Genomic DNA, 23,440 nt, shown 5'->3' with positions numbered 1-23,440 from the left:
TTCTCAGTGTTTTAACTACATCAGTGATATTTATGCTCCTCCCAGGGATTGAGATGTTACATCATTACACAACACTCAGGCAGGCTGCTATCAACCATTGACTCATCAGACAGTTAGTGTGAGCAGTGAGTGTCAGACTTTCATCATCTCTCTATCAGGAGGATGACACATTTCAGGATATCCTCAGTTAACTGGCTCGTGTTGTATCTTGTGTTTTCTGAGGATCCCAGTGGATGCTACTCGAACACTGGTGAGTTAAAGTCATTTAAGTTTTCTCACCTCACGTTAAAAAACCTTTAACTAAGTCATGTTCTCATTCATGAAGTTGCTTCAGTTTGGCAGCTGCCACCACCAAGCATCAGTCTCCTGCAGGCCATCAGAGACAATCAAAGCCTCTGCGTGAGCTTGCAGCTAAACCACAGCAGCTTAGAGGGCAATGTTTACGAGATCCAGATCGGTCGCACCGAAAACCACACCGTTATTTACAATGTGAGTACTGAGGTGAAACTATGGAGGCAAAAGCACTTCCTGTATTTAAACGTGTAAGTTTGAGGGGCTGTTTGGATAGGGATACATGCAGTAATGGAAAAACTAATTTAAAACGCTCAATTTTTGTTCCCTGACATCTGTTTGACTTTCTGATGAAGGCTTGATGCCAAAACACCTCATGACCTTTGAAGATAAAGGCATTTTAACTCTTCAAAAGGACACCTTTGCACTTTTTTCTTGTTCTCCTGTGAGAACTGAATAATTACCTGGATTTTGAGCTCAATTCAAGTACTTTCAAGGTGTAAACATTTCCATCATTCATATTTACTGACCTGATGAAACTCCTGTGCACTTTACAATGTTTTTATTGTTCTAGGGAAATATAAGTATCCTTTCCACTGATTCACATAATTACACATGGACATGGACCTCTGATCTGCCTCTTGAGTGTGTTGATCACTCAGTCAGGATAAGACTTTTAGACAATCAGTCTGTCCTGAGTCCCTGGAGCAACTGGAAAACAAACTATGGTGAGATGATCTGCTTCTTTGACTTGCTTTTGTGTTGAATCTGAACCCCTTTCTATTCCTATCTAATTTTTAACTGTTAATTCCCTCTTAAATTTTGATTTCCTGTACAGAACCACCAATACGCACTTGTTTCTGTTTTCTAAGCAAGATTGAGTCGCCCGTCCGGTTTCTCTTTCCTTTCAACAATCTTTATATCAGAGTTTCGCAACTCTTGCAGTCATTCCAAACATTTGCTGCATTGCATATCCTATGCAAAGCATTGCCTAACTAAAATTGGAGAATTTCTATTTGCATAGTGGGAGAAATAAGGTATGAATTTCTCTCCTCTCTTTGATGGTACAAAAGGTTACTCTGTTTTCCAGAATCTTATATTACAGCTTGATGTTTTGTAACTGTGGCATCAGAATATAAATCTAACAGCACCTCTGCTAGTGCACCCTGCTCTGATATGACTGTACTTTCACTTTGCTCTGATATTCAGGAGACCAGGCAAAGGGAAGGACCAAGATTTTCCCCTTCCAGAGGGTGCTGAGAGAGGGAACTAGAGCCGTGATCTGCTGTGTTCCACCAAAAGGAGTCAATATTACCAGCATTTCCATCAATAACAGAGAACAGCCTCTTATCAGCATTGGCGCCATAGTCAAGGCTGTCACTATAGAAAGCCTGGCCATCCAAACAACATTCATCAATGCTCTGTCGGTCAATTGCAGTGATGACTCAGGAAACAGCAGGTTCATCTGGAACTACGTGAGCTGTGAGTTGAAATCATAACTTTATTTTTATGTAGAAATCCATTTAATCGTATTTTCCAAAGAACCTTTCCCTTCATATACATGTGTGTGTTTGTGTTTGTGTGCTGTAGCTCCTCCCAAGAAGCCCAGAAACATCAGTTGCATGACCTCAGACATGACAACTGTCACTTGCACCTGGGAGTCAGACCACGAACGTGAGGTGGATGATCACAACAAGAAAACACACACACTGAAAATACAGTAAGTACACATGTTAAACACTAAGGCAGGGAGTGCTTCATAAGAGATCTTTCCATTATGGACAGCATGCTTGTTTTGAGGAGAATCTGACATCCAAAGGTCTTCTACAAGATGATAGCGGCTGTGGCTCAGTGGAAGAGTTGGTGGTCTATCAATCCAAAGGTTGATGGGTCAATCCCTGCTGCTTCAGTTTCTTGCTAAAATGTCATTGGGCAAGTGTCATTGCTCCAGGTGACATAGTAAGCGTAAGCATAGTGTGGATGGGTATGAATTGAATTAGTTGATACTGATGGTCACCTATTATAGTGTGTGAGTGTGTCATGTAGTGTATAAGCTCTTTTGGTGGTCAGAAAGACAAGCTTCATCATTAATATTGGCATGTAGGAAAACGTAACTACACCATGTTCCAAATTATTATGCAAGTTGCATTTTTGTGAATATTTTAAAAACTATGTCAACAGTAATTTTCAAATTTGTCAAGAAGTCAGATAGTGAATATATTTCTTCAACTGAGTGGTTAAAATGATGCTGTTCAAAGTACGTTGGCTGTATTTTTAAATAATTGCAGAATCTGCAGAAATGAGTGTGCCAAATCATTATGCAAGTTGGTGATAAGAGCATATAACTTGTGAAAATTAAAAACTAGGCACTGTTCTATGTTCTATTGATTGAAAATAATAATATTAACTACAACTGTATTCAAATTTCAACAAAAACAAAAGCTTTATTTACATTTGTGTACAAAGTACACCTGTTAATGTCTTTGAATCATTTCAAATCTAAAGGGTTTCTCAAATGTCCAATATATCCTCCTTTTCTTTCAGTGAGGGTCAGAGGAAAAAATACAGCCGAAAAGCATCATTTTAACCACACAGTTGAAGAAATATATTCACTATCTTACTTCCTAACAAATTTGTAAATGACTGTTAACATAGTTTTTAAAATATTCACAAAAATGCAACTTGCATAATAATTTGGAACACGGTGTAAACTCAGTTAAAATGGAAGGAAAGGTTGAAAACAGTTTATTTTTAATTTCCCTTCTTTCTTGTTGAAATCTAGGAATTCAGACCACTTTCAAATCCTCTGCAAGCAGACCTCTTGTACGTTCCCAGCTGTCCCCCACCTAGAGGAATACAGCATCATTGTTGTGGTGAAGGACCGGCTGGGAGAGGAGATGGAGAGCTACAGCTTTAATATCTCTGAAAGAGGTCTGACGTCTCAACAGAAAGTTTAATTCACTGTGTCTATGTTTTGTAACACACTTCAAGTTGTGTTTTTGAGGGCTTAAAAACCAAACCTACAACAGCATGCAAAAATAAATGTCATGTCCTTCCAGTGTTTCCTGTTGTGGAATGCGACAGAGTGAGACCCAAAGTGACAGACACTGCTGTGTCCTGGCTCGTGAAAGGAAACTTGTCTCACATGAACTTCCTCTGTCACGTCACTACAGATTTTCACAGCACAACTGAAGTAAGTTTAACCTTCATTTTAACTCTCCTCGTGTAAAGTTTGACATTTCAGTGAAGTATTCTCAAACTCTCAGTCTGTATGTTTTAACAGATGAGATGCCAAAGTGTGAGTGGGTTCTGCACTGTCAAAGTGGAACATCTGCTTCCAAATACCCGCTACTCTACCAGGATACGCTGCTCTGCTGATGGCAAACTCTGGGGGGAATGGACTCAGCCTGTAGCCTTCATAACTTGTGAGTGATTGGTCTGTTTTACCAGTGTAGTATGGTAGGTATTGGCAAGTGGCTTCCAAGTCCAAGTTATCTGAAGTGGGACCCAAGAGCTGCTAAGAAAAGGGCATGTAACTAATGAGGCTTCTAATGACCCTCCATCATTCATAAACCCAAGACATCATGGCTCCCCAGTCCTTTGTCAGTAAGATAAAGGATATATACCTTATTTTATGCAGGCATAAAAACAAATGAGCTGACCAAGTCATAAACATCCCAAAGTTGGTTTTAACAGTCTTAAGATTGTACCTGCAGTGATAAATGATCTACAATGTCAGTGATGTTTTTAAAAAAAACGATGTCCTGTTTTTCCCTCAGTTCCTTTGGTGACCTTGGATGTTTGGAGGAGCATAAAGCAGCTGCCTGATTCAAACAGTCGCCAAGTGACTCTATTGTGGACTCCAGTAAGACTCTATACCCACCTTTTTGTCTGTTGTTTTAATAGTTAATATAACTAACTTGCATGACAACCTCTGTTCTCAGTATGTTCCTGGCTCAGCAGTCACAGTTAACATCCAAAGCTACATCGTTCAGTGGTCCCAAGAAGGCAAAAAGCAAACTGAGTGGAAGGACAGCGGACAGAGGCAGGCAGAGGTGTCCATAGGACCAGGACAGTGTGACTTCACTGTTCAGGCTGTTATCCAGAGCAATTCCTCTGTCCCTGCTCACATCACAGTCCTGCAGAGGGATGACCAAAGTGAGTGACACATGTGGAATCAGCCAGGACTGTTAGCCTAACACCTTTTCTTTAGGGTAACACCTCTCATCGATGAAGCTTACCTTTCTGTAAATATGTCCATCTCTGCTAAATGTCTCAACAGAGCTCGGCTTAATTCTATTATATGATCATCATACTAAAAATGCCATTATTTTACAGTCATACTTGACATATTAATTTTCTGTAGCAGAGGGAAAAGAAGGTTGTAGTGTTTTTGAGTGTCCTCACTCGGCAATTGTTTATTGTTTTTTGCAATCAATTGTTTTTTATTTCAAAAAGAGAAGGGCATGACATAGTTCAAAGGTAGTAGTACAACAGGTTGTAAGCATTTCTCTTTAAACGCCCCTCTAGAAATCCCCCCCCCCCCCCCCCCCCCCCCAAGTGGCAACATCCCCCTCCCTCTTATCCCAGCAAGATCTTCTACATTGTTGTTTAAGGTATATACAGTAGTACAGTATGTAATACCCTAGTCGCCTCTGTGTTCAGTAGGTCAAGGTAAAGAAAATAAAAGGATAAAAAAAATACATGAATAAATTAGTAAATAAACAAAAAGTCACAAATAAGAATACAGTCTTCATTACAGTAAGGCAATTGTTTATTGCGAAAGTTTATTTTTCTGCATTAGTCGACTCTTTGTGATTGAAAAGTGTTAAATTGTGCATTTGTGCATTTGTGCATTTGTGCATTTGTGCAGAAAACCCCCCTGCAGAGAAGAGGTTGAGCTGCAGCACATCAGCTGGTTTTAATCTATCCTGGGAGCTTCATGAAACTGCCCCCTGTGGATACACTGTGGACTGGTGCATTGAGGGAAATGCAGTGCTTTGTGCTCTGCAATGGGTGAAAGTGTCGCAGGGAAACAACACATTGTTCCTCCCTGCGAGTAAGTCTTTGTTCACCTAATATGTCCATCAATTTTTTTTACTATGGGGTTAATTTATTTATGATTGACATTTATGTTTTACAGGACATTTCAAAGCAGGTTGCAGGTATACATTTAATATCTATGGATGCAGAGAAAACATGCACCAACTACTGGAAGTACAGACTGGATATTTACAAGAGCACAGTGAGTGTTACTACCTCTTATTGCATTTTCTAGAAATGTATCACTTTGTGTTTACGTACCAGACGACTTCATTTCCTAATGAGGCTAATAAGAAATCTTCTGGTCTCATTGGCACATACAGGATGATTAAATGTCACAGAACTAACTCCTGGACAGACAGGGCAGAGGGGGAGAGAAACTTTAGGAGATAAGAGGTCCTGATGAGCAAATGGATACAAATGAAACTTTAAATAAGGTGTGACTGCTGAAGTTTTGACACAGGATGTCTTCACCATAAGCTATAATGAGAACAACCTCAAGATATCATCTATTCATCTGACAGGAAGAAAGAAGGAGATTTAGATAAGAGTGCAATGCAAATTATGTTCAGAATCAGAATCAGAATCAGAATCAGCTTTATTGGTCAAGTATGATTGAACACACAAGGAATTTGACTTGGTAAGCTGTGCTCTCTTTGTAAAAGAATAAAGATCAAAATAAAAATGTACTAATAATAATAATTACAATAATAATAATAATATCAACTATAAACACACAAAAAAGAACAACAAGTAGGCATTACTAATATGTACAGGCTAAAATAATATGATAATAGTGCAGTGGTGAGTAGTGCAGAGGTACATTTACATCATATTACATCTTTAAGCATGGATTACTTTTTTATGAAGCAAATAAAAGGAGGCTCCTCCTCCTGATGGGGAAAAAAACACCAACTAAGTGAGGAGTAGAAGTTGCAGCAGCTGCATTTTTAGCAGCTTCAGACATTGTCACAACAAGTCAGAAGTTGCATTGTTGCGTGAAGTCTGTTCCCTTAATTCTAATTAATTTTATCAGTCTTCCTTCCTCAAAATCTCTTTCATTTCTCTAGAATCTGTACCATCCCCAAGTCTGGTTAAACCTGTTCAGAGCACTTCTTCATCTGTGACACTGGAGTGGCGTTACAACGAGGATGATGCGGCTCATCCGGCATTCATCACTGGTTACCTTGTCACAGTGGAGGAAGTAGGATCTGATACGCTGTCAGGACATGCTGCAGGTGAGTGCAGCAGAGAGCTTCAGTGCGGGTAATTCCTGATAATGATCTCATGTCAAGAAAAAATGCAAATTACATTAAAAGCTATTGCATGCTACTGAGTGTTTCGAACAACATGATACAAACACTGATTTTGAGTTTCAGTCTTGGTTTTAACTCGTACGTTTTGATGCTTCAAAACAGCTTAAATTAAGGCGTTAATAAATTCATGTATACACTCAGATCTGATCAACGTGTCAGTGGCAGACCCTCACAGGAAGTCTGTGACCGTAGAGGGCCTGCAGCAGAACCATGAGTACGCTTTCTCTGTGTGCGCTCTCACTAAAGAAGGGCCTGGACAAGCAGCAAGCATCACAGTCAGGACCAAAGCTAACTGTGAGCTCCATGTTCAATCATAGATACACTACTACTCAACAAAATATTTGTAGTCTGTTTGTTCTTGTAGTTTTCTAAGATTCTACAACACAGGCTCGTATTTAACCAGTTGATCACTCTGTCAGATACTGCTCACATGGTCAAGATTGTGACCCCTGTCTTGTTACTTCTGGGCTGCACCATCCTCCTGTGGCCTCAAAGAAAAACGTATGTTACTTCTTCTTTGGATCTTCATTTCAGAAATTATTCCTGCATAAAATAACCCAAAACCTCCATCTTCTCTTTTGGGTTCTGTTTCTGTCCTCCAGGCTGCAGAGTGGGCTGAAGGGGATATTTGTTTATCCTGCTGGTATGAACATCAAAATTCCTCAGTTAGCCAGCTTCCTGCAGGAGGTATGAACAAAGCCTTGACAGTCGAATCCTAAAAAGAGGGAAAATATATGCTAAGATATATTTTACAAACTGAATTATGCATAAAAATAATGCCATATACCCACAAAAGTTTATGTTGTTTATTTTGGATTTTACAAACTGTGATTCTGTGGATTAAATGGGAACATAACTCTAATTCTTTAAAAATGTAATGTGCTTTTTTATGCATTAAAATCATTCCATTAAGAAACTTAATGTGGAAAAAAAATTGCATACAGCACATTACATATGTTTGTTCTCCAAAAAAGAGCAAGCCTCAGTTATTTAAACTCACATAATAACTTGCATTAAGTTCATACATCTCTATATTTCCCTCTGCATGGTTGCACAGACTGGTGATCGACTGCAGTCTGAGAAACCAGAGGAGTGCACAAGCTGTAACATTGAGATCCTGAATACCAGACCTTTTCTGACTGAAACAACACAGGGAGATCCCGAGGACCTGAACACATCGCCTTCTCCTGCTCCTGCTTTAGATTTGCCGCTCTCCTGTGTGCCCTTCCAAACAGACTACTGTCCCCAGCTATGGGACGGAGCAGCTCTTGAACAGAATACATGCATCACTAACCAGACTTACTTTCACACTATGGAGGAGGATCTTTCTGAAACACATGTTATGCTCGCTGATATCAAATCAACCCTTGAACTTTCTGAGAGTCAACAGGAATCCTGTAATGTAATATGTGGATATATCTCCAATGAAGTTTTATAAGACAGAGACCAAACTTGTTCCATTATTGTCTCAGTGCAGACACTGTACATTGATGCATTGTTACTCAGTCTTACTAAAATCTTCAGCTCTTCTAATGTATATGTCTATACTTTTTTATGTACATTCTATTTGAACTTATACATATTGTAAATGTTTTCAGACTGTATCAAAACAATACTAAGGATGATATAACTTAAAACTCATCAGTGTTTTTCCCTGCAGCTTTGCAGTTATAAAAACCACCCACTGCGGTTAGAAGTGAAAGTGTAGCTCCAGAGGAGGAAGTCAGACAACACACTGTGAGGTAACTTAAGTTCAACGTGCAGGATGTGACTGAGTGCACTGATAAGTTTGGATTTTCTTCGCTTCAATTAAATTGAATGGTGCTCTGAATTCAATTATCAGCTTGTAGGAGCTGATTTGTGCAGTATGAATGACATAGTAATAATAAATTAATACAACAGTGAACAGATGATGGGGTTAACACTTCTAAGAAACATTGATATATGCAGTTCCTCTGGCTTAATGTTCATTAATCTAACACTTCAATAATCTAACACAGAACTGAACTGGGCCCAAAGGCTTTTAAATTTTCAGCCCTGTTTACCTGGAATGATGTGCAGAAGGACTTGAAACTGATACATCTTGTAACTCCGGGGGAATTAAAGTCAATCAGAAAAGAAAGAGAAACAAGCTCAATTAGATCTTGTGATTGCACTGTGTAATCATGTAACCATGTGAAACTGTAACCGTATTCTATTTGTGTTGTTTTGTGTGCTTGTTGTGTGTTGTAACCTGTTTTGTGCTGCCGTCTTGGCCACGTCACTTTGAAAAAGAGGTTTTAAATCTCAATGAGTCTTTTACCTGGTTACAAAAAGAAAGAAAGAAAAAGAACTCCCTCAACTCGCTTAAACTGGAAACCTCTGCATTTGACATCCCAGTTACAGACAAACATACCCTCCAATGCCAAGCGTTTCCCATACCTGATAAAATGATTCAACAAAGTGAATTTATCAAGTGCTTTGCAGCCTTTTGCATCTTCACATGTCAACAGAAATCTGATCTGTTAAACACAGACTTTAGAGTTTTAGATTTTAGTTTTAGTCATCTCCAGGTTTGTCTGAGGAATTGACTATCCAAACTTGGGGGGACAGGGCCTTCTCTGTCACTGCCCCCACCCTCTGGAACTCTCTCCCCAACACCTCAGATTCTCTCCCTCACTCACCAAATTCAAATCCGGACTCAAAACCCACCTATTTACAAAGGCTTTTAACCTATTATTGATTGATTTTTGTTTGTTTTGTTTTGCTGCTTTGCTTTTCTATTGTATAATTTATTTATTTTCTTGTAAAGTGTCTTGCAGAATATTTTAAAGCGTTTTTATAAATAAAATGTATTATTATTATCATTATTATTATTAATATTATTATTATTATTATTATTAGGTGTGTTCTATTTTTTACAGGAGCAGCCTCATCAAGAAACACACAGAACTGGTTTCACAGCAGGAAATCTGCAGCCTAAATGATGGTGTCTTACTGGTACTCTAATCCAAAGTTTGACTCAAAAAAAATAATAATTGATGAACACCATTTGAACGGGTGTGGCTCATTTTTATTTTGTTTTCTGTCTGAAGGATGAGTGAAGTCATCGCAAACTGTGCTGCGTCTTATTCAGTGATGTAAACCGATTGTTTAAAATGTATGGTATATACTGCGTATAGCACAAAGCAGCTACCATACCATCTCTAACCAAAACCATTCGCACGTCTTTAATTGAATCACTTTGAGGCCTGAAGTCAAAGGTGTGACTGTACTGCATAATTCAAATCTTCAATGTCTTGTTCACTAGTTGTTGATCTATCAAAATCTGGGGCTTTCGTTGACATCTGATGATTTCAGCAGAATTTCCCGCTCCACCGAGCCACATTCCCTGCTCATTACCTAGTCTGCATAACAAACCACAGAGCTGATGGAAGTTGTGGAACAGGTTCTGAAAACAACAGTGTCGATCTTGTGCTGGGACGCTGCTTAACAGAGCCAGCTACTCAAACAGTGAGTGAAGCCAGGAGGCTCAGCTGCTGCTGGACTCAGTACATTCATGCAGGATGTGTTTATCCGGCAGAGGGACCTTCTTATGGATGACCGCATGGATTGTAAGCTGATTGTAAGACTGACCTGAAATGTTATCAATGCTCAAAGGCTATGTTCACGCTGCAGGCAAAAGTGGCCAAATTCCAATTTTATTGGGGTCAAGTGACCAGGTTAGATTTTTTAGAGGCAGTGTGAACACTGAAATCTGGCCCAAGACCACTTCAATATGTGGTCCTGAATCAGATACAGATACGATTTTTTTCAATGCGACCTCAGTGTGAACGGCCAATGCCGATTTGAGCCTTGCAAAAATGGAGGATAGCAACGATGAAGCAAGTCAATGGAAGGGCAGCGAGGTCTTGGGCCTTATAAATATATGGGGTGACATTTCCATATAAGCAAAGCTTGAGGGTTCATACTGTCGTATCTTGACCGCCCGTGATGTGTAGATGCAGAAGGAATCTTCGTGACACTGGCTTGCTTGCATAGTAATACGTTTATTACAAGAAAACAATACCAGTATCAAACAAGCACCCGGAATGCTTGGGAGAACAGCTCTGCATATCTGCTGACTCCCAGAATGCTGTTGACCAGCACCTTTTATAGGTCTTTGAGCCAATGACATAGCCTACTGCAAAGCCCAAACTTATCTTGATCTCTAGTTATCTACTATACCCTCCTGGGCTCTGCTAGCCTAATGGTTACAAAACTTGTCCATGCATGTCACTAAATTGGAAGGGGGTCTCAACCAAAATTCCTTGAATGTCTGGGGCAACATAGGTTTCTCTTTGACTTGTTTTACGTCAGTTACTTATTAACTATCAGATACTTCAATACTGTAACCGGTCTGTGTTTGGAAGTATATCGAAAGAACTTGCCGAACGGGGACACAAAACTTTGTAACAAAGGCGAATATGCTGACTTCCTCCATGTTTACGCTTGTGGAACAGCTGCATGTGACGTCATTGTTACTGTTCTTTTGCACATGCAGGGCAGTTCGGAGCCGCAAACGGTTCCCACTGGCATCAGATACAGGTCACATTATAGATGGTAATGTGAACAGGCAAACAAAAAATCGGATCTGAGCAAAAAATCAGAATTGAGCATTAAGCCCTGAAGTTTGAATGTAGCCAAAATGTACTCAAGAGAAAACTCAGTTTACAAATCAGAGTGAAAGTGTTCCTCTTGTACAAGCACCGACTCTTAATGTGTTCACTTCCCTGCTTCATATGAGCTTATTTCATCCATCCAAAGTATTTCTTTCATTATTCCCTTCCCAATGTAAGTAAAAAATATGCCCCCAAAGATATCTCAAAAAGTGTTTTTCAAAGTTTGACCAAAATGTGACTAAGTCTAAGTCACTGATTCTGGCATTTATTTATATTCACGTGTTGAGAAAAGAAAAAGTCACAGTTTAGTTTAAAGAGTCAGAAGTCATACAGTGGGTAAAAACATCCTGAGTACAGTGAATCAAACACCTGGATTTAAAGAAAAAAAGAGGACATTTATGAAACAAAATCCCTTTTAAGATTTTCAGTAAAGCTGCGAGGGTAATGCGCTTTTTTCCTGAAACATCCTGGCAGCTTTAAGAGTTTCCTCCGAAACACCTGTAACTGTGACAGATTTAAATGTACTGATACAACCTAAAGATGTATGCAAAGACTTCTGTGCTCATAGAGAGAACATCTTTCCAATGCAGCAGTTCATTTGGTTCAAATTCATTAAAGAATACACAATATACCACAACCTGTCTTTCAGACTCATGCACATGCAGCATGTTGGCCAGTAGAGCAAGCTGCCCCAGTCCTCAGTAGTGCAGAGTTCACAGAATAAAGCAGCACAATCTGACCTGGCAAAAAGTTTTTCACATCAAACTTTCTCTAAGTCAACAGCAGCCTCCAGCAGACATGTGGGTCCACTTTCTGTTGGTCTGAGATAACATCAGGGGATCCTCTCCAGCGACAAACTGTCACAGGTCACTTAAAGCAAAGTCTGCCCCCAGATTTAAGTCCACACCGTAAACAGATGAAACATTTCAACCCGGCAGCCAGTCATCACACAGAACTCCTCTGCTGTACTCGCACCCTCACCTTGTTGTGCTTTCTGAAAGGAAAAGATGAATAGATGTGTTTCAGTAGCGACAAAAACAAAGGGAGGATCATTGGGAGGTGGAAAAAAGTGATGATCATGTAAGGCTCTTTGTCTTTTTTTTTTTTGATGAGCTGGGATACAAAGTTCAGACATGTGACACTAAAGAGCAGGTGGAAATGCCAACTTGCTGTGCCAGCATAATCAAAGTGAGCCAAATTAAGTTGGGGCCTGTGTGTGTGTGTTCTGTACCTCTGTGGTGGTGACACCATGCACTTCCACAGGACAGCGTAGAGGGCAAGAAGGAATGTGATGAACACTGTGGCTGCAATGGCTCCTGAAAGCATACATGCAGAGTGCATACATTTATTTGACTGTGTTTAAAGAAATACACACAGAAAAGATAAGGGCCGAGGACACATGCATGTACCAGGAGAAAAAAATTACTGAAGACAAAGCAGTGCTGAAGATTTTTTATTTTCTAATCCATCTTCTCTGTACAATTAGAAAACAACTGTACCAAACAGACGCAGTGAAACACGAGGGAAAACGCAGCCAAAACAAACGCTTGAAGAAACTCTTTTATATTGAATGTATGACCCAAAATAATGAATCAGTCTTTGAACAGAGCACATTGTGAATATTTATATATTAGGGACAAACAACCTGAGAAAAATAACACTGAGCAACTTGGTTAACATGACTTCTCTCTCTGAACCGGACCCCACAGGTATTGTAAAGAAATCAGGTTTTTCTCAAAGTTAGACTCACCAGGTATGATCCCGCTGTTCCTGGCTGAAGGGTCTTCAGTGTGAGAAGGCTGAGTGGATGCTGCTGTCGAACCTATGGAATGAAATCAGACATCCTTCATAACAATGTCAACATAAAATAACTAGTTCAAATACAATTCAAAGCTGTAACTTTGGGCTCTAGCAGGCTGTTAACACATGTTCGACCTCTCAAAGACTAAACAATCGACTGATCATAAAGAAAATCAGCAGAGTGATCAAAAAAGAAAAGGATAGAGCGTTAATGTCAAAATTCTGTGCTTATTCCTTTTCATGCAGACTACTTAGCTCCTTTAAACTCGGTTTGTTCTCGGTTGTTATTTCATTTCTAAAGCTGACATACTTCATAGAATCCACGTGAAGTGGATCTCCCTTTATCTCAGAGTAATCTGATTCAGTCATTCAAAATAGTCTCCTTTAGTTCATTTGATCCATCGATGGATCTAATCAGAGCAGAAAGGAGGATAACATGTAGTCCAGCTTCTCCCTAAAATGCAAGAGGTTACCTTAAAACTAAAAATCACCTCATAGGGCCTACTCCTGATGCACTTAGTCTCAGATTAACTCAGTGAACCTTTTGCTCAAGACTCAATTAGATAATAGAAGAGGTAAAAACCTTTAAAAGGTAGTAAAGCTCACCATTCATCTGCTGAACCGTGTGTAAAAGCTGCCATGTACGGAGATCTGGGTCAACCATCTGAAAGTGCAGTAAACACTGATGTTTGAAAGAAAAGAAAAAGTGGAGCAAAGTGCAAAGAAAGGACAGGACACTGTGCTGCTCCAGGTCGGATGTGTGCATATAAAAATTATTAACCTTATTATTTCTGGAGTTCATAAAAAACAACAATGTGGGAAAGGTTTTGCAAGAAGTCAAGTAATGGGTAAAATCACGGCGCTTCGGAGCTCCAGGCGTGCAGATAAGAAAATATGCAAGTTAAGTGAAACAGCGACCCACAAACTTTCTAAAGAGTTGCGTTTACAGCGCTTTTGTTTTTAATGAAAAGCGCATACAAAGTGTCAAACATTCCCAGAACACCTCTACAGAAGCCTTCTGAACAATAAGTGAATCAGCGAAGTCGGAAACATCCCGAGGAGGAGACCCACTCCTGGTTCAACAGGCTTTTTACACACCGGAGTTTAAAAAACGTGTTCTGCGTTGTTAGTGTTCGTGGTTGGCTTCTTACCTTCGAGCTGTCTCCGTCTCTGTCGGGCGTCCTGCTGGTGTTTGTCAGGGCTGTCCACATCACTGAGGTTCTGCGGCTCGACTACTACATCAGGTCTTGTTTTTCTGCTGAATTCTGCTGAACGCTCCTGAACCGCGCTGCTTGTGATGCATTCAAGTGCTGCTTTAGAACGTCGGTCAAAATTGTTTCACTGATTTTGACTGAAGATTGGCGTGTAACTACTGTAGGGTTGCCAACTTTCTCACTACTAAATAAGGGACAGGTGCACGGTGCCAGGGTGGTGTGAGCATGATGGTTGAATTCAGTGTATATTCTGACTCAACTGGAAATGCAGAAAGTGTGTATATTCCCTTTAATCCTTGCTGTATCATTGTGTAACCTCATATGAATAAACCTCAAAGAAATCTCAATTTGGCTCTTTACTTCAAAAGACAGACAACAGATAAATCAAATGCAAAAGAGGAGTATAACTCACCAAATGTCCTTTTTCTATGGATACTTTTTGCTGCTCTTAAAGCTGGGGTTGGTAGTCAGATTTAGATACACTTTTTGTCATACTGGTTAAAATGATCTTTATGTCCTGATGGCAATCAATACATAATGTGTTCCTAAAAAAGAGTGAAAAAAACTGCTATCTACTGCCGGAGTAAACCTGGGAAAACACCGACCAATCACCGTTTTTTGGCTCCCCAAATTTTAAACCAATCAAATCCCGTCCAGCCGTTCTGCCCTTCTCCTGCGCATACATTTCCCCGGCGTACACTCATTCGAGTCCCCGTCTCCTGCCTCTACGTCCCCTGACTCTACTGACTGCCCCTCTCTGGTTTTCCGAGACTACCAACCCTAGCTTTAACTGACTCAAGCAGTATTTTGTCCTTTGCGAGAAGTCCTTACATGACAAGTCACAGTTTACAGATATTTGAAGTTCATTTTTGATCAGCTCTGTGCTCTGTGCTGCATCTGTTTCTTCAGTGTGACCATTTAATGGCCATCATAGAGACAGTCCTCTGTGATTGGATGACAGGCAGTGTGACTGACACATGATCTGCCACTTGTGTTCTATCTGATGTAGAGTGCAGTCTGCTGTATTTACAAGAGTTGATAGTCAATGTTCGGGACAAATGACGTCCCGTATGAAACAAACCAATTAAGCCCAATATACGGGATGTCCCGGCTAATACGGGACAGTTGCCAACCCTAGATGTGACATTAAAAAAGGTCTATCTGAATATAGTGCAGCTTTATGTGTAGTCGAGCCTTTGATTAATTGACCGTCTTTTTGATAATGTAACTTATTTATTTTGCATAATGTAACTTATTTATTTTGCATAATGTACAATCTATTTCATCAAATTCATTTTTATGAAGATGCGATATGTCCAACATCTCGTGAAGGCATCAATAGCTCTTCAGCTCACCCACCTGTTGCAGGGTACAGAAGCAAAGGGTTCAGCCTGGTTGCTGATTGAAAGGTTTTTGAAAAAGGACTGTCAACTTTCAAATCTTGCAGAGAACAGGTTTACCCTTTACATGGTCTTACAGGATCCCCTGCGACATTTTTCTACCCCTGCCATCTTAAAGTAGCTTCAACAGGAATGCCTGAAAATATCACCAGCACACCAGAAGGCATTTTTGTCTGTTTATCTTGGCAAGATTACATGTCCTGAACACAGTGTGAGCACAAATGTCCCAGAAATAAAAATACAGTTACTACAGACAGAAGAGAACTGTTTATTCTGTGATATCTTTGTTTAAATTTGCAGACCACATCAGGATCAAAACATTTAATGCAGACCGTTCATAACACACTGATCAGCAATACCTGACCTGCAAATAGCTACAGCATCACTTTATAGATTTTAAAATTCAGTACATTAATTGGAAATTTGGAAAAGAAGAAATTAACAAAAATTTCAAATGCAACCCCGGAGACACTTCAAATGGGAATTAGTCATAAGAATAGAATATACAAAGGTCAGTTTACTGTCCTTGAGAACTATTTCAGTTCTCTCAATGTTTAAGAGAGACGCACACCAACAGTCTGCAGATATTGCACACAATTTTACACTGTAAAAGCAGAAAGAGCAGTTCAGATAAAACATACACAAACACACAATAGTCCTCACACACAGGCACTCAACATCTCTGCAGTCTGCAGATGTTGTATATCAGCAAATCATACACACACGGCAGAAAGCGAGCAGAGAAACATCTACAATACACAACCAAAGGCATCTCTTTATCTTCAACTGATCAGCAGTTCCTGAAATAAGACATGTCTACCCAGTCAGACCTAAATACAAAGAAAACAAAGCTGACAGTACAAAGAGTCAGCTGTTGTGGAGTGTCTTAAAATAAGACCAGAACGTGAAGAAAGTCAATTTATAACATCTCTCAGAATACGTCTGCTCTCCTCTCAGGCCCGTTTTAGGAGAAACAAGCAGAAGCAGAACCTGAGGCTCTCCAGATCCGCCTCAGTCACACTAACAGATGGTAAAGTATCAGTGATCTGAGAGGTACAGACAAGTCCTGGTCTAGACTTCAGAGGTCAGAGTGGACTTTTGAACTCTGAAAACCATCTTTGTGATTCATTGTGTGTGGTGGCTATAGGTGTGTAAAGCAGAGCTACAGTACACAGAGTATAAGAGGACAGCATTACAAGTCCAGTCCTTCTCATGAGACATTATATTCAAACAGGACTGTGAGGGGTTAAATGTTAGCCACACTGCAATAAGGCTGTGTCTACTAAGATTCGTCTTTCTACTCTCACTCCTCATCAGCTTTAAGATGCATCACTCAACAACACACTCACCCAAAGTGGGAATGTTTAAGATTTCATTGAACACTATGAGACAAAGAAAAGCAAAGAATCATGTAACATAATCTAATCTAGCAAACATCTTTCCAGATCATTTTTTTTAAACTGAGTATTAAAATAAGGTTTATTGGGACAATAAAGTAAATGAACAGAGCTCTCTGAAGAATTAAAGTAAAACAACGCACTTCATGACTTCACAAAATAAGACTGGGATTGTCAGAGTTGCTTTGAAACAGAAGCACAACCATGGTTAATACTCCTTCAAGTGTTAAGTGTTTGAATCAAACTGTTAAGATTTGATTGAATCTGAAAAACATTAAATGGTTTGTAGAAGTTTAAACGACACATCACTGATACACAACGTCGCACTATTTGTCCTCAGCTGGTATTGAAACACTGCACGGATGTTAACCCTTGTGTAAAGGTTAAAAATAATTCAAATGTTACGTCTTCCCCGGACAGAATCCCACCACTGCTTCAGCCCCCATCAGTCACAGTCCCTAATAATTCACACTTCATCTCGCAACCACCGCCTTCCACCCTTTCTTGCTCTTATCTTAGAGCCCCATCCCAGATTAGACAAAGTCCGTTCTGTCCTGATGAGCTGGTGGCTGGTGCATGATGGGAGTTGTAGGAAAAGCAGAAAGGCAGAGAGAGGCGTGTGTCCATGAAGACGAGGCAGCAGCATCACATGATTTCACAGCAGGAGTTCTGTTTCCGTGCCTGCAGGATTGACACAATGACACACAAACGCAGTCAGGGATCTGAAGGAGCAGATGAGAAATACACTTAATGTGTTATGGAGTCAACAGTACTTACAGTCTTGTAGAAGGCTTTGGACTGGTTTCCAAGGTGCTCTGATTTTGCGACAAGATCATCCAGTTTCTCTCCACGCTCTAACAGACTCTCCATGGTGTTGTGCTGCAGAAACAAGACAATTGTTCAAGAAATGTTGAGCAGCATCAAGACTTTTAGACACTACACAGATAGGGAAAATCTGATATGTTTATGTTATGTTGAAACCATAGACTGTATAAAATATGGACGTAGTATCTGTAACGTCACCCATCTGTTTCTGAAGCGCTGTTTTGAGGCAAGTCGGCGGGGGCAGCCATATTGCTGCTGTTGAGCGATTGTGACGTAAAGAGGCGGGCTTTGAGCTCCCTAGCCAACAGCTACAGTGTTCCCGCCTGTCAATCAAGTCAGCTGTGCCTCATTGAAAGACCCGTAATCTCAATATCTTCGGAATTGCCGCGTTAAAATAAAATTCAACCCCTACAGTGTGTGCCGATCGAGAAATTAGCTATCCAGACTACACTCGTCTTTTGTACCAGGCTGTAAACATGTTTATTTCTGCTATAAAGATGGTCTTTTTTGAATTGGTGTGTATGTGGTTTCCAGTACTTCCGGAGCCAGCCTCAAGCGGTCCTCGATGAACTGCAGTTTTTAGCACTTCCGCATTGGACTCATATTTTTAGACCGGAGGATGCCGCTTGGTTGAAACTGCGTCACCAGTCCTGTGATGGTAACTTCTAAATCAATAAAACCTTACTGTCATCCTCTGCATGGGATTTTTCACAACACTATACAACACAACACAACACATGCTGTACAGGTGTAAAACTAAAACACTCCATTGTTCTGCAAGTGGTCTGTATGTGTGCCATCAATGATAATGAGCACCAGGGTGAGCAGGAATACACTCTTGAAATCTGTCTCATTTAATTGAGTGGTCGCAGGGTAGCCATGATGATAGCAATGTCCTATACATTTTTACAATTAACAGTCATGTGACAAACAAAAACAGACTCTGTATGCACAGTGGTCAGTTCTCTGTGTGTGTTAGTGAGGGGCTGCATTTTAGGAATATCCATAGACATTTTTATTAAAATTAAACAGATTAGTACTAAAGCATTGGCTCACACACAACTCTGGGTGACAAAAACATGGTGTAGGTTTAAAGGGTATTCTAGTATTACTGATATGGTAGAGTTAGGAAGTGTTTACCAAAATGATCTTGGTCTCATCCAGCTCTGCCTGAACTTTGGTCATTGCATCAGCTTCCCTGGGGTTCTGAGGGAAAAGAGAAAACAAGCCGTCAGATACACTGCTCCTGCATACTGATTACTTTGCAACATTTTGTAAACAAGGCAGATTAAGAATGCATCTTGATATTTATTCCAGAACATAATAGGGTTCCCACTCTTTTCCAGAGATCATTTTCCAGGACATTTTCCTTGATGATTAAGCTGCTATGACAGTCTAAATTTAGTTCCTAAATAGTCTAATATGTTCCTCTCAGTGGAAGTCTACATTGAAAGACATGTAGTCTATGGCTATCAATGAAATCATCTCTTACATACTTAAAAATTATGGCAAATTGATAATAGAATAATGCAACCACAGCTGTACAGCACTTCACTTTATTAGTGCAACCAAGTAACAATGATGGGCAACATCACTGTTCTCTTTTCTCAAAAAAATATAAAAAAACAAAAGAACAAGCAAAGGAATCAGGAAGCTGCCTTACTGAAATAATTAAATAATAACAATGATCAGAGGATCAGTGCTTTAATGACCTAAATAGAACTGAATGACAAAAATGGCCGCAAATGTTTCTCAAATCAACTCAAACTCAAAATATACCTGCTTAATTATGATATTCATCCTGCTAAGTGGTCGATATAAAACAAAACAAATGTCACATTTTTTTATTTGAGTTACAGTAAACTCTGGGTTAGGGTTAGGGTTAGGGTTAGGGTTAGGGCTCAACTTTCAATGAATGGGGATGTGTTTTGTTAATCGGGTCAGGTCGCACGCAGCCATGTTGGAATAATTTTCCAGGACTATATGTGATTTTCCAGGAAATTTGACTTTTTCTCCTATTTTCCAGGTACTGGAAAACTGGTCAACTGTTTTCCAGGTTTTCCAGGACGCGTGGGAATCCTGACATACCTCAGTATGAAATAGTAAATGATGCTTAGAACATACAGACAATCTGAAAGCTGTGAAGGCACCCAAGTTAGTGCTGGGCAATTTATCCAGTTTTTAAGATGTATCGATGAATGGATGTATCTTCAAACGACATATAGGGTAAGACAATATTGTTTATATTGATATTTATGTTGGGTTAATATATTGTTATGCATTTTTTCTGTAGAGCCGCCTGTTCCTCTTCCCCTGTCCTGCCACTCTCCTTCTGAGCAAAACCAAAACTATAAAGCCTGCCCCTCCCTCTGCTCCTTCCCAAGTCCTGTGTGCAGAGACAACATGGAGACAGATCAAGACTGAAGCAACTCATCTGGAGCTGGTCAGTGAAATAAAAAAATACTACCATGGTTATTTGGAATTGGTTCGGGTTTAAAATTTCAGATGAACAGCAGAATTATGTGTTCTGTAGTGAATGCCACCAACACATTGCAACAGCAGCGCAAAGTGCATTACGAAGAGGGTGGGAATGTAAGAGCAGCAACTCAGAACATGAAGCTCCTTGTGAAAAAAAATTGGGACAATATTACCAATGCAGCGTCCTGCTACCATATTCCTAAAGACATGTTACCCGTTGCAACTGACTGTGGAAGACTGGGGGATGAAAAGTGTCAGTCTACAAACCAACTATTTTCCCCATGATCACAGAGGGATGCCCTCACAAGCTGGAAGCTCAACCCAACATGACTGCTATAACAATCAACAGGAGTAATTTCAGACAGGTGAGACTCAACATGAGGCAGGAGATTCAGTGTTTAGGTCACAGACTTTATCTGTAAATTGGTGAGTGATAATATATATATATATATATATATATATATATATAAACATTGAGATATAATTTTGATCCATATCACCCAGGTGACCGGTCTAACCAAAGTGAATCTGTTAACAGTACACAATCATGTCTATAGTTGTACTCATGTTCTGTAAGTAGTGTTGTAGTCAAGTCACCAAAACTGGTGTCCAAGTCGAGTCTTGAGTGCTTAGAGTTCAAGTCAGAATCAAGTTTGCGTCACCAGAGAAGAATCAGAGCCAAGTCTGAATTGAGTCCCCGTCACCCGGGTCTGAGTATGAGTGTGGGTCGAGTCCTCATTAATTACATATATTACAAGGTTTGCCTCCAAACTATTTACTTTCTGAACCTTTTCAACATTAGATTCCTGACTGGTCCTGTCGGTTTAAAATATTAATGGAGTTAAATTGATGCACATTTTGCTGAATGCACACTGCGTCTCTCTTAATGGGGAGATGCACTCATTGTTGCTGCAGCAGTGGTATCACTACACGTGTCTGATAAGCTCAAAAATAACTACAACCTTTATACTTTTAATTAAATTTTAACTAACCAAATCATCAGTGCTCGAGTCCAAATCACGAGTCCTGAAAATCAGGATTCAAGTCCAAGTCCTGGACTAACAACAGTGGCTGTTATAGTTTTCTTCTTCATGATATTGATAAACAGATGAAAAGCTCACCTGGTATTTAGATAGATGAATATCCAAGGCTTTGTAGTTAACGGTTTCAGGACTACCAGAGGGCCAGTCTATACTGTCCACCTGCCTGGAGAACTCTTCTAATACCTAAAAGAAGCAGATCAAAATCTTGGTATAGAATTTTACAGCAAAGTGGAATGACCATGGGATTATATATGTGATCATATTTTCATACCCACCTTGTCTAGCAATGTAAAACAGACTCTCTGTGGGTATTCATTATCAGCAATGACCACTGCACTCAGGTTGTCATTTCTTACATACACATGGCACAGGTACTCTGAAAGCAAGAGAAACCATATGTGGTATTATCAAAACATTTCCATGACATACGTTACAAGTGAACCCAAATCCAGCAGGTGGACTTTTTTTTATGAAAGCAGAAGTGATAGAATGTTTTAATACTTTCACATGAGTCACGTGGTTATTAAGATATTTCATTAAGCAATTCATTTGACATTGTAAAGTTATTCCTGCCAAGTCTAGAACTGCAAATATTTGTACCTTGTTCTTTGACAGAGGCACGGCTTCCTTGTGATGTTCGCTCAACAATCAAGGCACTGGTGAAAGTCATGAACTCTTGAACACTTAAGGAAACGAAAACAGTAATGTCACTGTTAGAAAAAAAGCCAAATCAACTGATAAACAAGAGCAGAGTGGAACTGGTCCCGTTATTTCCCCAGTCTACACGGAGTGCGTTACAAAAAGTGAAGACACAAATCAAAGCATGAATTATTCATCTTCATCATTCTGACCCACCTGGATCGCTGGAAGAAGCTGAAGGAGGAGAGGTCATAGGCCGATTTGAGGAGGTTTGCTTTGCTCGCACCTTTATGGTGGATACTGAGACTGTAAAGCTTCATGCCGCCTCCGGATCAAGTCTTGTCAGTCAGTCACAGGAAAAACAACAACAACACCCTGATGATCTAATTTAAAAGACGAAAAGAACACAATCACGTGAGAGTATTATCCCTGATCCAACTCAGCCAGCTACCGTCCACGCTAACAACAATATAGCTAAGGCACACCCATCGGCGAACGCTGTGGAAACTTCAGGACTGGCTTATAAGTGAAAGTAGCCGCCTTAATATTAGCTACAAAGCTAACCAAGTGTTGTTAGCTATGCTCGGCCAATATATACATGTATAAAGCAATCTCTTTATCAAGCCAAAGAGAAAATAATGTCTGACATAGACCGGTAGAAAAGGACGATAGGCCAGAAATGCGGTTCAAAACCTGCCAGTCTACTTAAAGACATTTCTCAAGCCAAGTCAAGCATACAGATGCTAGCTACAGATGCTATCTGATCTCTGGGCCTCAGATAACTTACCAGACAGATCGGCAGCAAACAGCTTCAAAAAAACAGAAACAACTTTTTAACCCACATAAAATTAAACTCGTTGATGTAAGGAACAAACTACCAGCGACTTAATCACAATGTAGCTGTTTCAACTGACTAGTTTTCAATATGCAGTTTAGTGACCAATCACCACGTCACGATCCTCCAACGGTCCACCAGGATGTTTGCTCCGGTGGAAACAAACACTGGAATTCTTTCGTAGTTCCGAGTAGATACAAAATATAAGTTTAAGTGTTTTAAGATTTAAGATTCAAGATTCAAGAAAGCTTTTTCTTGCCAAGTGAGCTCGCAAACACAAGGAGTTTGACGTGGTGAATGGAACACTGATATTTAACAACAAGACAGTAAGGACAATAGAAAACCTAAACACAAATCTAAAGTTCTAAATAAAAAAATACTATCTGTATTTTGAAAGGTGTAGAAGTATTTTTAAAGACATGAAATAAGTTAACTTAGCCTAAACCGGAGAGCACATTTAGTAGATGAATATAATTATAAAATATCTTATGGGATAAATTACAATATTGCACATGTTTA

The 23,440-nt window shown here is 39.7% G+C and overlaps 3 protein-coding genes across 4 annotated transcripts; 1 reads left to right on the top strand and 2 right to left on the bottom strand.

The window, feature by feature from the left end:
- The first annotated feature begins 128 nt into the window (after positions 1 to 128).
- Positions 129 to 8,857, top strand: osmr (oncostatin M receptor). 2 transcript variants are annotated; one of them, XM_034691231.1, is made up of 17 exons: positions 129 to 250; positions 335 to 489; positions 866 to 1,019; positions 1,501 to 1,773; positions 1,882 to 2,011; positions 3,074 to 3,222; positions 3,351 to 3,484; positions 3,575 to 3,716; positions 4,071 to 4,156; positions 4,236 to 4,449; positions 5,165 to 5,350; positions 5,435 to 5,536; positions 6,405 to 6,572; positions 6,792 to 6,944; positions 7,070 to 7,151; positions 7,253 to 7,337; positions 7,708 to 8,857. In XM_034691231.1, exons 1-17 carry the CDS (start codon positions 163 to 165, stop codon positions 8,086 to 8,088), a joined length of 2,682 nt encoding a protein of 893 aa, XP_034547122.1. In that variant the 5' UTR covers positions 129 to 162; the 3' UTR covers positions 8,089 to 8,857. The 2 variants fall into 2 exon arrangements, with proteins under 2 accessions (XP_034547122.1, XP_034547121.1); XM_034691230.1 differs by having other exon boundaries at positions 326 to 489.
- Positions 8,858 to 11,500: 2,643 nt separating this feature from the next.
- sb:cb288 lies at positions 11,501 to 14,410 on the bottom strand. The gene is made up of 5 exons (XM_034692967.1): positions 14,242 to 14,410; positions 13,697 to 13,754; positions 13,041 to 13,112; positions 12,522 to 12,606; positions 11,501 to 12,284 (listed from the first exon to the last, which is right to left on the bottom strand). Exons 1-5 carry the CDS (start codon positions 14,299 to 14,301, stop codon positions 12,236 to 12,238), a joined length of 324 nt encoding a protein of 107 aa, XP_034548858.1. The 5' UTR covers positions 14,302 to 14,410; the 3' UTR covers positions 11,501 to 12,235.
- Positions 14,411 to 15,952: 1,542 nt separating this feature from the next.
- ykt6 (YKT6 v-SNARE homolog (S. cerevisiae)) lies at positions 15,953 to 23,083 on the bottom strand. Its single transcript, XM_034691597.1, has 8 exons — positions 22,874 to 23,083; positions 22,303 to 22,469; positions 22,048 to 22,130; positions 21,723 to 21,823; positions 21,526 to 21,630; positions 19,067 to 19,132; positions 17,879 to 17,980; positions 15,953 to 17,782 (listed from the first exon to the last, which is right to left on the bottom strand). The coding sequence occupies exons 2-8, from the start codon at positions 22,404 to 22,406 to the stop codon at positions 17,747 to 17,749; spliced, it is 597 nt and encodes a 198-aa protein (XP_034547488.1). The 5' UTR covers positions 22,407 to 22,469; positions 22,874 to 23,083; the 3' UTR covers positions 15,953 to 17,746.
- Positions 23,084 to 23,440: the final 357 nt, after the last annotated feature.

The sequence above is a fragment of the Notolabrus celidotus genome, chromosome 9 (genome assembly GCF_009762535.1).
Source record: "Notolabrus celidotus isolate fNotCel1 chromosome 9, fNotCel1.pri, whole genome shotgun sequence".
In the NCBI taxonomy this organism is placed as follows: Eukaryota; Metazoa; Chordata; class Actinopteri; order Labriformes; family Labridae; genus Notolabrus; species Notolabrus celidotus.
Note: the sequence above shows the minus strand (reverse complement) of the source record. Positions and strands in the feature narration are given on the sequence as shown.

Bases quoted from the DNA above. Each gene is read 5' to 3' on its own strand.
- osmr (XM_034691230.1), top strand. From the start codon at position 163: ATGACACATTTCAGGATATCCTCAGTTAACTGGCTCGTGTTGTATCTT. The intron at 3,485-3,574 runs GTAAGTTTAACC...ATGTTTTAACAG, and splicing joins ATTTTCACAGCACAACTGAA to ATGAGATGCCAAAGTGTGAG. The intron at 7,152-7,252 runs GTATGTTACTTC...TCTGTCCTCCAG, and splicing joins CTGTGGCCTCAAAGAAAAAC to GCTGCAGAGTGGGCTGAAGG.
- ykt6 (XM_034691597.1), bottom strand. From the start codon at position 22,406: ATGAAGCTTTACAGTCTCAGTATCCACCATAAAGGTGCGAGCAAAGCA. The intron at 21,631-21,722 runs GTGGGTATGAAA...TGCTTCTTTTAG, and splicing joins GTTTTACATTGCTAGACAAG to GTATTAGAAGAGTTCTCCAG. The intron at 17,783-17,878 runs GTAAGTACTGTT...TCAATCCTGCAG, and splicing joins CCAAAGCCTTCTACAAGACT to GCACGGAAACAGAACTCCTG.
- sb:cb288 (XM_034692967.1), bottom strand. From the start codon at position 14,301: ATGTGGACAGCCCTGACAAACACCAGCAGGACGCCCGACAGAGACGGA. The intron at 13,755-14,241 runs GTAAGAAGCCAA...CTGCACTTTCAG, and splicing joins GAGACGGAGACAGCTCGAAG to ATGGTTGACCCAGATCTCCG. The intron at 12,285-12,521 runs GTACAGAACACA...TTTTCCTTTCAG, and splicing joins ATGGTGTCACCACCACAGAG to AAAGCACAACAAGGTGAGGG.